General features: G+C 32.8%; 2 protein-coding genes across 2 annotated transcripts; both read right to left on the minus strand.

Annotated features, from left to right (window-relative positions):
• Positions 1–105: 105 nt before the first annotated feature.
• Positions 106–1,730, minus strand: LOC107805537 (alkane hydroxylase MAH1-like). Its single transcript, XM_016629594.2, has one exon. It carries the CDS (start codon positions 1,717–1,719, stop codon positions 169–171), a length of 1,551 nt encoding a protein of 516 aa, XP_016485080.2. The 5' UTR covers positions 1,720–1,730; the 3' UTR covers positions 106–168.
• Positions 1,731–11,313: 9,583 nt separating this feature from the next.
• LOC107792761 (alkane hydroxylase MAH1-like) lies at positions 11,314–13,116 on the minus strand. Its single transcript, XM_016614991.2, has one exon. The coding sequence runs from the start codon at positions 13,044–13,046 to the stop codon at positions 11,529–11,531; it is 1,518 nt and encodes a 505-aa protein (XP_016470477.1). The 5' UTR covers positions 13,047–13,116; the 3' UTR covers positions 11,314–11,528.
• Between the last annotated feature and the right edge of the window lie 722 nt (positions 13,117–13,838).

The raw sequence follows: 13,838 nt of genomic DNA on the forward strand, positions 1-13,838 counted from the left end.
GCATTCATCAATTCTTATTCTAAACTTTTGGGAAACAGAAATGAATAGAAGAACAAAATTAAAGAAAAGAAAAAGTTAAAACAATAACAAAAAGAAGATCACTGCATACTGAAAATTATTTGAGCATGAACACAAGTAACATTACAGCTTGAGAGCAACAAAAAAGTACTATGCCCATCTCTTCTTAACCCTAACCTTAAAACCATGTTTCATGTGGAGGATAATGGAACAATTAGGGGAAACATCATGATCTTTTACCATTTTAATCTCGTAATTATGGATGATAACAGCGGCCATAACTTTTAATTGAGTGAAAGATGTTTCTATCCCTATGCATTTTCTTGGTCCTGCACCAAAAGTCAAAAACTTGTAAGATGCCTCATGTTTTATCGTTCCACACTCTGATATCCATCTCTCTGGCTTGAATTCCGAAGCTTCCTTTCCCCAAATGAATTCCATCCTCCCCATCGCATACAAATTAAACATCACTCTCATCTTGGGATGAACATGGTGACCACTTGGGAGAATATCATGTTTCTGTGGCCTCTTGTGCTGGAATGGAACAGGGGGATACAACCTCATTGTTTCGCACAATGCAGCATGTAAATAAATCACATTTTTCAAATCTTCTGCCGTAAAAAACTTCCATTTTTCAGTTTCTTCCACGGGGATGATTGCCTTAAGTTCTTCTCTTATATTCCTTTCAACCTCAGGGTGTGCGAAAACCAGCCAAATGAACCAAGTAAGGCAGGAGTTAACTCCATCACGTCCGGCAAACAAGAAGCTAAATATTGTATCCCTCAAAAATTTATTATCAAACTTCAACCCTGTTGTCCTTTCTCCATCATTAACTATGCATAATGTTAATAAGTCAAAACCAACTTCTTGTTGCTTAGATTTTGCTCCATTGCTCAACTCTTCACGTTTCATCAATATAAACTTTTCTATAATTTGGTCAACAACTTCCACAGCTTTGCTTAGTTTCTTTTCTGGCCCAACTCCAAGCCATTTTTGCAGCTTCCAAATACTCTCCGGCAATAAATGGCGTATGACTATAACATAATCAATATCTTCCATAGCTTTCACAAATGGAACGCATGGGAACTCAAGAGAAAGGCAACCAGGATCAAAGCCAGTGACTACTTTACATATTGTATCAAAGGTTAACCTCTTGAAAATATCTTGCAAATCAAAAATTTTATCTTCTTTAGCCATGAAATCAAGAATCGGTATCAGGCCATCTTTGACCTTGTCGTTAATGGTTTTTATCAAACATTTGTGGTATTTCTGATTAATGACCAGTTCTTTGGCATATTTGCTTTGTTTCTTCCATAAATCAAAGTCAGAATTAAAAATTCCATCACCAAAAGCATCAAAAATCTTCTTGAATTCTGGTCCTTTTGGAAAATTTGAAGAATTTGTACTCATAATATAATGTACATTTACAGGATCTACTGTGCCAAGCATGTCCATATTAGTAAACCAAGGGCCTTTCAACAAGAAAGTACCTCCAGTTTTTGAAAGAACTTCTGTAATCTTTTCATGGATTCTGTGTATATTGAGAAGTAGGGTTGGAAACATTCCGAGAAATGGATAATTTCTTGGTAGGTCATTTTTGGTATTTCCTATAGCCCAGAATACAAGAAAGAAAAAGATTGCTATAAAGATTTCAAGGTACCCTACTGAGGTTAATAGAGAACTGAAAGCCATTTCTTTCATAATGTGTATTCTTTTTTGGAGCTTTTCCCACTTGATGCTTATATATAAACAACCCTCTTATTCTATGAGTATTATACTATTATATAGGGTTTCAAGATGGGAATATGTATAACCACGGGGTTTCGGATCAATAGAAAGAATCAATATATTATTTTCTTGCCTATATTTTTAGGGTTTTAACTTATGCGAGGAGCCGAATGATATGCCAGCGCTACTAATTGAGTGCCAGCATCTAGCTGTGCTGTCAGTAAGAAGGTAACCGGTGCCTTTTATTAGGCTTCACCTAATTTTCACTTAAGGACTTTTAGCCACCTTCTTTTCATTCTACGACGCCGGTACAACAACAACAACACCAAGCCCAACGTAATATCATAAGTGGGTCGGAGTAGGGTAGTGTTTATGCAGACCTTACCCCGATTTTCAGAAGGTAGAAAAATTATTTCCGATAGATCATCGGTTCAAAAAAAGATGAAAAAAGCAGCAGTAACAACAAACAGTAACAACAACAAGATAGCAAAAAACCAAAGTGGAAAAAACAAGTAGTAACATAAATCGACGAGTCAAAAATACAAGACTATACTAATGCTACTTGTGCCGAAAAGAAAAGCACTCGACCATATATTTACCGTACAATATAATAAATTTTTACTGTATCAAGTCGCTCAATAGACAACCCTTAAGAACAAGAAGGATTTGTATTCTATAAAATAAGGAAACTTACCTACTAGTACAAACATGTACATGTGATATAATAGGGTAAATATTTTTTAAACTATCAACAAATATTTGGACAAAATTACCATCTCACTTCTTGTAGAAGGACGATGTATATAAGTTAAACTTATGTATCAGTGTTAGCCAAGTTCTTCTACGCTACGTAAGAACTATGAAATTCGTGAAAAGTATTCTTATGGCAACAAATGTCATTGGTTAAGAATAATCTCAGTGCCAATAATTCTTAGAACAAAGTTTCCAGCTTGCGATTAACTGGACTTTCTTGGAATCCAACAAAGTTGAAAATATAAAATTTTCCAAATCTTCAATATTACTCTTACAATTGGGACTAGCTATTCTCCAGCCTCTGTTTGATCTCTTCTTCTTTTTCTGAATTATGTAGCTTAATTTCATCTTCTAAATACTTTTGCCGTCCCAACACCTCCGCTACCAAAAAAACAAAAAAGAAATTAGCAATGACAGATTATCAAACAATTCAGCCAGATACGAGCTATTTAGCGACGAAGTTCATAGCTAATTCTTGTTCATACACCAAGCCGATAATCCGAGTCAAACCGAGAAAAAAAAACCCGACTATGGTTTGGTATTAGCAAAAAACCCTGACCATAATTGGTTTAATTTGGTTTTAACTCAAAAAAGTCAAACCGAAACCAAACCAACCCGACATTACATGTATACAAGTTTTAAAAATATTTTATTCATAAAAATAATTATTATAATGTAATTTATAAATATAATTTAAGCTCTTTAATAATTCTCTATTTTAATGTATTATTTCAAGCTTGCACTTAGAACTTTTGAATGGTCAAATATGTTTTATAGCTCATGAAAGTTAGTAACTCAAATAAAGCCCAAAGCAAAATCAAATCAATACTAATGCTAAAAAAAAAAACTCAATTCAATACTAGAAATGACAATAGTATTGAATTTTTTTATTTTTTTTTTAGTTTTGCATTGATTTAGATAGTGAAAATGCATAACTCACCTTTAATATTATTTAGTCATGTAATTAACACTTAGTACTTATTGGTCGTACTTATCTAACATAACTTAGAACTTTCAGATTATGTTTATTTTTATTATGACTTATTAATTAGCAATAATCATGACTCATCTCACATTATTTTGTATTATTTTATTGGGTAACATCTTATATAGTTTTATCCTACTAGGATCGAAAAAATATTAGAGCACAAATTATAAATTTTATGTTGTGAAGATTTTGTCGGAAAAAAAAACTCGAAAAATCCGAAAAACTCAAGAAAACCCATGATTGAAAAATCCGACTTTTGTTGGTTTGGTTTGATTTATAAATTTAAAAATCCGAGACTATTGATTTTGATTTGTAATTGAAAAATCCGAACCAAATGTCATATACAACATTTTTAATTGGTAATGTAAAAGACATTAATGTGTAGCGAGTTTTATGTTAACTAGTCTTTGGGTACGTGCCTTGCGCGTGTATCATATCTCAATGAGATAGTATTTTTAAAATATGACATAAATATTAAATATTTAATAATTTTGTGCTTACGTTATAAAACAAAAATTCATATTCCTAAAAATAATGAATGTTCATCTTATATAGCTAAGTCAATAAAAAAAGAAATTGCCTTATGTATGTTCTCACTGATTAGTCGATGTATTCACAACCTAAATTTATTTTAGCTTTATAATTTCAGCACTTCAACATTGTAAGTTATCATGATTCCTAGGGTTGTTCACGATTTGACGGAAAACCGATTCAAACCGAAAATCAAACCAAACTGATTAAGTAAACCGATATTTTTTTTGATTTGGATTGGTTATGATTTTAAATTTTAAAAACCGATAATATTTTATTTGGTTTTGGTTCTATTATAAAAAACCGAAAAATAAACCGAACCAAACCGATTAACTATAGACAAAATTTAATAATTATTTATATACAATATAATATCTTTTTTCTAAATAATATTAAATATTTTATGCAATTTAATTGTTATTTTGAATTTTGATTTATCCTACTTATATCTTAAAAGATTGCCTAATCCCAAAATAATAGGAATCGGCCAATTTTCTTTTCATTAAGAGACTTTAATTCTCTAACCCTCCGCACATACTTTTGCCTAACAAAAGAGTTAAAAAAAATCATACCATAAGAGTAAAGAAAGCAAACTCAAATTGCAGGACTGCAGTGGCTAAAGCTTGAGAAAGCAAACTTTAGTTTATTTTTTTGTTCATTCTTTTCATCTAAAGAGGTAAATAAACTTTCAGTTCCGGAAGAAATATATAAAAAGCATAAATTTAGCAAATTATTTTCAGATTATTGTATAGTGTTGTTTCACTATTATCGACTTATTATTAGCTTACTAAGAACCGAAAACCGAACCAAACCAAACCAAACCAATAACAACCAAATCGATGGTTTGTATTTAATTTAGTTTGGTTTTGGTTTTAAAATTTTAAAAATCAATTAAATTGGTTTGGTTTTGATTTTAATCAAAAACCGATCAAACCGAACCGTGAACACCCCTAATGATTCCTTTTCAGTTTCAACGAGAACATATAACTCTTGAAGATTTAAGAGTTTTACTTAAACTTTTTATTGAAAAGCTATTCTCCAGCTCATTACAGAAAACACAAACAAAATCATCCAACAAAGAAAAGGCAACCTAAGTCTAAATCTCATCGAATTTTAGTATCTTTTATGTTGGCTTAGTTCTATCGTTAATCGAATTTTAAATTCTTTAAAGTATAGATCGCATTGATAAATTCTAACCAATTCATTCGTGGAACTTGTTAGTATAATTCTCCTCAACTTAAGAGTACAACTTACCAAAACTAAAGGAATATCAAAGTAAGAAAATTTATATCCAATCTTAAAGTCCTAAACTTAGTTCTACCAAAAATAAATTATTAATTATAATTGTAATGTACATTGACATAATTAACTATAATAAAAGGTAAATAGAATATAAAAAGGTATAATTTACCTACTTATTATGCTTTGCTCTAAAAGATCCAAAACGAAAATAATAAATGAAAAGTAAAGAAAAAACCTTCAATTTAATTATATGGTCGGCAACAATCTTCCCAAAAAATCATCAAAGGTATTTTTTGTTTGAACTTTAGATGATTACGTTCTGTTGGAATAGTAGCACATCTAATAATAATTTTAACTTATAATAGACAACTTAATTCCTAGAAGTTTTAGGAAAGGGCATAATCAATTTGCTAAGTTTACATATTGTATAGGTCTTTTTGTCCAATAATTTTATTTATTAAATTAAATAAAGGAGGCAGAAGAATGAATAAGTTTCATAATGTTACTTGTAAATAAAAGAGTTTTTCTATTGTAATAAATAACTATGGCACACAAGCAAACGAAGAACTACCGAAAAAATATAACTCACAAGTAATTCATCTAACACTTGCAAAAGAATTGTCAAAATATTTAATATCTTCATGGTTTCAATTGCTTCGTTCAAAACCAAAAAAACAGACTGGACAAATTTGTGGAGAAAGCATACAATACGAACCATATTTGTGGAGAAAGCAGACAACTGCTTCCTTCAGCTATCGATTTTTTTTGCTATTTTATATTTAAAATCTTTCCTTATTTTTAAATTCAAATCTTCTCAGAATCTTTATTTACGTATTTAATTAACTCATTATGTGTTGTAGTCCTTCTATTCTAAAATTCTTACCCGTATTTTTTGGGTTTTCATATCGTTTCATTATTGAGTTGAATTGATTTCGAATTCCTAAATATTAGGGAGATACGTATAAAATAATTCTAACAATTAGGAAAATAATACAAATGACTATTTTGTCTAGTGTAAAACTCATTTTTATAGGGTAAAAAAGGCGAACGATATTTCGTTAAGGGCCTTTGTGCTTTTAATATAGTATAGATTCGTTTTTAAAACTAGTTTCTTTACTGGAAGACAATAAAAACGTTTAGAAAAGTAACAAATGCCAGTGATTTGCACTTTGCACCCATTTTACTCCTGTCTTCTGGTCTGGTTTCCAAAAATATTACTACTAAAATCTTTAAGCCTTTGTTGTCCTAGAATATCTTCACTGACATTAATGTTACTATTTGTGTCCCTTACGCAACGACGTCGTGAGCTATCACGTGGCCCAATTAATCATACGAGATCAGTTCTATTATTGTCATTATTGTTAGTAGTAAGTTTTACTAAAGAAAGACTTTGCAATCAAAAATAGCAAGTCTTTCTTACTTGTATAAAACATCCAAAAGTATTCGTTAGCGGAATAGCCGAATCAATTTGGGAGAAATTTAAAAATAGTCAGATTTACAACTAGTCATTCAAAAATAGTCAGTTTCAAAAGTAATCGAAATTTAGCCATTTTTCATGTAAAGATAAATCTGAGCGAAAACACTGATCAAAACCCGGAAAATACACCCGTATATTATACTGGAGTTCCAGCATAAGTATGTTTGAACTCCAACATATTATACGAGAGTTCCAGGATAACTATGCTGGAACTCCAGCATAATATGTTAGAGTTCCAGCATAAGTACACTAGAACTCCAGCATAATATACTGGAGTTGCAGCAAGTATAAATGTCCATTATAATATACTGGAGTTCGGAGCACCGGTGCTCCAGTCTCCCGTATATTATACAGGAGTCAGCAAAATATACCGGTCCAGCATAATATGTTGGAGTTCGTACACAAGGTGCACCGAACTCCAGTATATTATGCGGGACCGGTCTCTGTTGCAGCAAAATAATGGCTATTTTTCATTGACTTCATAAATGCTGACTATTTTTGATTGACCAGTCCGAAAACTGGCTATACAGTGCTATTTTAACAATCAACTTGGTTGGATTATATTTGGAATCCAACGAAGTTGAAAGTATAAAATTTTCCAAAATAGTACTTATTGTGACGATCGTGGGTTAATTAACACACAATCATACACAAAGCAAATAGAGAAAAAAAATCAACACGAGAATTTAAAGAGGTTCGGCTACACCTAATCCTCGGGGCAGAAGCAGAGAGAGTTTTCTATTATGAATGAGAAGAAAAACACAATACAATCTATAGAATCCCTAACTACAATCCCTATATTAGATCCCAAATTGTCTTAAACCTATAGGAGAAAGGTTTTCCAATTTGGCAAGGACAATAGGTTTTCTTTTTCCAAATCTATTACGACAACGAGTTTTCCGAAACCTATATGGATTATGGGTTTCCTAAAAATACAAGAAAATAATTCAAGCCACAAAATAACAAATCTTCCCCTTGGCTTGAATTCTCTTTACCAACAGGAACAACATCTCTCTACCTTGCCCTCGGCCCTCGTAAAGGCTCTACCCATTTTTGCACACATCAACCAAGTCTAGGCAATGCCTAAACTTGTTAAAGACTCAATCTCTTTAACCATAACACTAATCCGTCGATTTGATTCTGTACCCGGAATAGCTTCTCGATAGCTATAACACTCAAACACATTAACAATCTCAGCAATTGCCAAAGCAAATCCCATATGATTCATATATCGAAGAAGATTCCCATCAACGATGTTTGCAAATCTTTACGGTCGGTTGATCACTCTCTTATATCTGTTTGTTGCAATGATGATAATATTGATGCACCTCCTTCACTTCCTCTACTTTAGAAATACTGGGCTGAGCTAGTGGAGATTCAATTTCTAGCTCTATGTGGTCACTGACACCACGATCTGTTTCTGTAATTACTTTCTCCCTCTGATTGTCCAGTGTGGCAGATTCATTGAATGTTATATCCCTACTGATAATTAGCCTTGGAATCTTTTGATTTGTGCACCACAACCTGTAACCTTTCACTCCAGTTGCATACCCTAGAAATATGCACTTCTTTGCCCTCGGCTCAAGTTTTCCATCCCTCACATGAACATAAGCAGGACAACCAAATATCCTTAAATTTGAATAATCAGCAGGCGAACCGGACCATACCTCAAAAGGAGTTTTGAACTCAATTGTTGTGGATGGAGATATATTGACCAAATAACAAACTGTATTGATTGCTTCAGCCCAAAAATCCTTGTTAACACATGACTGTGAAAGCATGTTTCCTGCCCTATCACAAAGTGTTCTGTTCATATGTTTTGCAACACTATTTTGTTGTGGTTTTCCAACACAAGTGCAGTGTCTCATTATACCCTCTCTGCTGCAAAAATTATCGAACTCAGAAATGCAAAAATTCAACTCATTTTCAGTTCGAAGAAGCTTAACTTTTCTTTTCATCTGCCTCTCAACCATCGTCTTCCATTTAACAAATGTTAGAAATGCCTCATCTTTTGTTTTCAAAAAATACACCTACACCATCCTTGAGTAATCATCAATCAAAGTCATAAAATATCTGGCACCACTCTTGGAGGGAACTCTATATAGACCTCTCAAGTGTGAATGTATATAATCTAACTTGTCTCTAGTCTTGTGTTTGGACTTCTTGCTGAACTTTTCCCTTGTCTGTTTACCAAACACACAATGCTCACAAAAAATTCAAAACTTGATTTTTGTACCCATTCAACAAATTTTGATTACTCAACAAAGACAATCTCTTATCACTCATATGACCAAATCGCAAGTGTCACACCTGAGACTGATTCAGGTTACTTTTCCCAGAAGCTACAACAGCTTCCCCTTCAACTACACTGGCCTAAAGATGATACAATTTAGAATGTAGTTTACCCTTCATAATTACCATGGAGCTTTTACACACTTTAAGTATTCCATTCTCAAGATGAAACTTATACCCTTGATCAACCAATACCGAAAAAGAAATCAAATTTCTCTTTATCCGAGGAATATGCCAACACTTAATGTTTCTGATAATTCGATCAAATATTCCCAATAAGATGTTACCAATCCCCTCTAATGGTAATGGATTATCATCTCCCATGTAGACAGTCCCACTTATTTGCTAGTAAGTTACAAACCAATTCTTGTGCGGACACATGTGGAAAGTAGCACCAGAATCAAGAACCCAAGAATTCTGCCTATGGCAAGAACTCAAAGCATAGACTTCCCCTACATAGTCACTATCATCAAAATTATTGCTAGTGTCAGCAATATTTGTCGAATTATCTATTTTCTGCTTCCCTCTTTTCTCTTTCAGCTTAGGACAATCTCTCTTGTAGTGATCTTGCGCCCCGCACTCATAATAATTTTGCTTCCTTGCTCTAGACTTTGATTTGGAGGTTGACTTTTTTCTATTAAAGTCCTTTTGTTGTGTTCTTCCTCTGCTCACAAGGCCCTCGCCCTTAATTCTGATGCCTAGAAAGCTCTTTTTCAACTCTTTAGATTTTAGTACAGTACAAACATCTTCCAGTGAAATGGTGTCTTTCATATATAGCAGTGTATCGCCAAAAGTATCATAAGACTGGTGGTAAAGAACATAACACAATCAAGGTATGATCCTCACTCTGAATTTTGATATCCACATTTTTTGGGTCCATTATAATTGAATTAAACGCATCAAGACAATTTTTAACAGGTGTACATTTGTTCATACGGAGATTGTATAACCTCTTTTTCAGGTAGAGGCGGTTTGTTAGCGATTTCTTAGAATACAGATCTTCTAGCTTCTTCCATGCCGTTGTTGTAGAAGTTTCTTCAGTAATTTCCCGAAAAACACTATCTGTAATGCTCATGAAGATGGCACTCAAATCTCCTTCAGGTTTGCCTTCTCAGTCTCGTTCATCTCTTTAGGAAAATCCTCATCAATTGCCTTCCATAACCTTTGGAACACTAGAACAATTTCATCCTAATCTTCCATAGGTTGAAACTAGAACTCCCGTCAAATTTTTCCACTTCGTACTTTGTTGATGATGATGAAGACATCTTAACCTTAGAGTATATGTAGAAACCTGAACTTTGCTCTGTACTATTTGTTGCGGAAGATCATTGGTTAACTAGTACACAATCACACACAAAACAAATAGAGAAAAAAATCAATAACGTTTGCAAATCCTGGAAAAAGTCTCACATGGAAAGTAGAAAGGAAAAGGATTCTGCTTATAACGAGTTTGATACTCTTAATGGTGTGAGGCCTTTTGGGGAAAAATATGTGGGCTTAATCCAAAAAGGACAATATCATACCATATTAAAAGTATTTTTGGGTCGTTTTAGCCTAACAATACTCTTAAATTTACGACTAGCTATTCTGCTTTTTCACTTCTGTTCTAAACCAAAATATTAGCTATTGTGTGATGCTATCTTTCAAGTTGGAGAGGTCTCTCGAGGATTTTAAATTTCATATGACAATGTTATAAAGGTTAATTCTTATGGTTAGTCTATAATAGTATATTACTATAGTATTTATTTAGCTTAATAATATAGTTTAATTCACGGAAGAAAGTCAAACTAAACCGGATATGATGAATAATAGTCCAACTTAGGGAATTGACACAAAAAATTTTCTTTTTTATTCATGGAACCAAAACAGAGGAAGACTAGGACTACGGCAACAATAAACAATACTGTAGTTTAATTGTTAAAATTTAGACCTTTAACTAAGACAATTGAGGGAGAATTGGTTTTTTCGTCCTTTACAAAGTTATTTTTAGTTTTATACTTTTTTTTTACAGAAGATTTTTATTTTTACACATAAGAGATTTGAAAATAACACACCAAAGATATAAAAATGTCATTTTTTCTATTCAAATTGTAAGGGGCCACAAGAGATCATTTCCTCGATATTTCATGTTGAAGAACCAATATATAACATGATACACAAGTTTAGTTTAGTCTTCTTACTCTAAATTAGGTGAAAGATTTACTATCATATTTATATCACATTGTTGATGGAAAAGAAAGCATTTAACTCTTATGTTCCTTCAAAAAAAAAAAATAATAATTAAAAAAATTAACTTTCTTCTACATATCTGCATCTAGATCATAGGAGGTATACATATTGGCAGCTTACATATATAATTAATACCAAACCAGCATAGAACAATTAAATCCATCAAAAAAAATATTACATGCCTAATGTAATCAACAAAAAGAAATTGCAGGCAAACAAACAAAACATTACATATATTTGATGCACAGCATATATTGCACGTCCTTAATATCAAGGCCACCTTCTACTTATCCTAACTTTAAAACCATGTCTCATGTAGAGAATTATAGAAGCATTGGGTTCAATAGGGTGTCCTTTTACAAGTTCAACTTGATAATTGTGAATAATAGCAGCTGCTACAGCCTTCATTTGAGTGAAAGCCACTTCTTTTCCAAGACAAGTTCTTGGTCCAGCATTAAAAGCCAAGAACTTGTACGACGGCTCGTGCTTAATAGTTCCTCCGTCTGAAATCCATCTCTCTGGCTTAAATTCCAAGCAATCTTTCCCCCATATCGATTCCATTCTTCCCATTGCATACAACGAAAACATTATCTTTAACTTTGGATGAACTTTGTGACCACTCGGGAGAATATCATTCTCAAGTGGCTCTTTGTGTTGGAATGGAACTGGTGGATATAGCCTTAACGAATCACACAACGCGCCATGTAAGTAAACAAGCTTGTTCAATTCTTGAACATTAAAAAGCCTCCATTTTCCAATTTCTTGTTTTGGAATAATAGAGTTGATTTCATCCCTAATCTTCTTCTCCACTTGTGGATTTGTTGACACTAGCCAAATAAACCATGTGAGAGCAGAGCTAGTCGTGTCGCGCCCTGCTATCATAAGATTCAATATGGTGTCCCTTAAATATTTATCATCACATTTCACCCCCAAATTCTCTTCTTCCTTGAGATAAAATGTCAAAAGATCAATTCCCTCTTCACTTTCTTTCACATTTTCTCCTTCCTTCAACTTTTCGCGCTTCTTGGATATATATTTACTTAAAGTATAGTCCAATGTTTCGCGAGCTCTAATCAACTTCTTTTCCTCTCCAATTCTAAGCCATCTTTGCAATTTCCAAATGATCTCGGGCAATGCATGGCGAAAAAGAATGGCCTCTTCAGCATCATCCATAGCTTTCGAGAAAGGAACATCGGGAAAATCTATAGATACACATCCAGGATCATATCCAGTGACTAAAATACAAGTTGTATCAAAAGTAAACCTTTGGAACAAATCTTGCAAATCCACTATAGAACCTTTGTCACATATATAATCTAGCACAGGAATTAGCCCTTTTTCTACCTTCTCGCGACTAGTCTTGACTAAAAACTTGTAAAATTGTAGATGTGTGATGAGAGCACGAGTCGTCTTCCTCTGAATCTTCCACATATCCAAGTCCGCGTTGAAAATCCCATTTCCTAAAACATCAAACATCTCTTTAAATTTTGGCCCTTTTGGAAAATTCATGAAATTTGCACTCATTATGTAATGCACATTGGCTGGATCAACTGTTGATAACATGTCCATATTTGCAAACCAAGGACCTTTAAATAAAAAGGTTCCCCCTGAGGCTCTCATTGTCATAGTACACCTCTCATGTATTTGTTGTATATGGTACAAAGCCCCTGGAAGCATACCGAAAATCGGCCAATTTATCGGATATTTTGAATCCCTATAGTAATAAAACAAGAAAAAACATAACATTGCTAGGAAAATTTCAATGTATCCTAATCCTATTAATGCCATTTTGTGGCTAGATTGAAATATTTCAAAGTGGAAATGGCACTATGTATGTGTGTGTACTTGCAAAAATAATAAACTTCAGACTTGCTTTTATAATAGCAGTACATTGTCAAAGTAGTTAGTTGCCTCAATTTTCAGTATTTGGAATTTTCTTATTTTTCTTCACTATTCATATTTATGGTTTCTAGTTGGAACAGACTACCTATTATGAAACTACCATCAAACAAAAAATGGTATAAAACAAATATTTCTAAAGAGCTTTCCTCATACTTTGTTTTTCTTTTTGTTTTCTATTTGTTTTTTTGTGAGAAAAACAATGTTTAAATGTGGGAAAAAAGAGGAAAAACTAAATATTGCATGCACTAGAGTTAGTTGATCTGCTTTCTACTATCTAACATTTATGAAACTATTATATCTCTGTGCATCACTCTATGAAATTAGTCAACAAGGTGTGATGTGTTATGAGGTCAGCACAGTTTTTCATTAAATGCGTTTACAAAATTTATAAATTTCTTGGTTATTAGTTTGTAAAAGTGAAGCTAACTCCATCCTGAATTGTCACCATTTTGACTTTTGCATAGATTCTCCCAAATTTGAGCATCTCTTTAAATTCTAGTGATCTTTTTTTATAATTTATTAATTCGACATAGAATATGTTAATTAAATTCGTTAGAGAAGTTAGACCTAATTCATCTCTTTTGAAAAGTCATAATTTTAAAGATCTCGCCACGGTATCTGTTAGGGGTTATTTGGTCTAATTTAATGTATAAGAACTAATCATTCACACCAATAACT

The sequence above is a fragment of the Nicotiana tabacum genome, chromosome 16, assembly GCF_000715075.1.
Source record: "Nicotiana tabacum cultivar K326 chromosome 16, ASM71507v2, whole genome shotgun sequence".
Classification (NCBI taxonomy): Eukaryota; Viridiplantae; Streptophyta; class Magnoliopsida; order Solanales; family Solanaceae; genus Nicotiana; species Nicotiana tabacum.

What these genes read in the sequence shown, in the direction of transcription:
- LOC107805537 (XM_016629594.2), bottom strand. Translation starts at nt 1,719, where the DNA reads ATGAAAGAAATGGCTTTCAGTTCTCTATTAACCTCAGTAGGGTACCTT.
- LOC107792761 (XM_016614991.2), bottom strand. Translation starts at nt 13,046, where the DNA reads ATGGCATTAATAGGATTAGGATACATTGAAATTTTCCTAGCAATGTTA.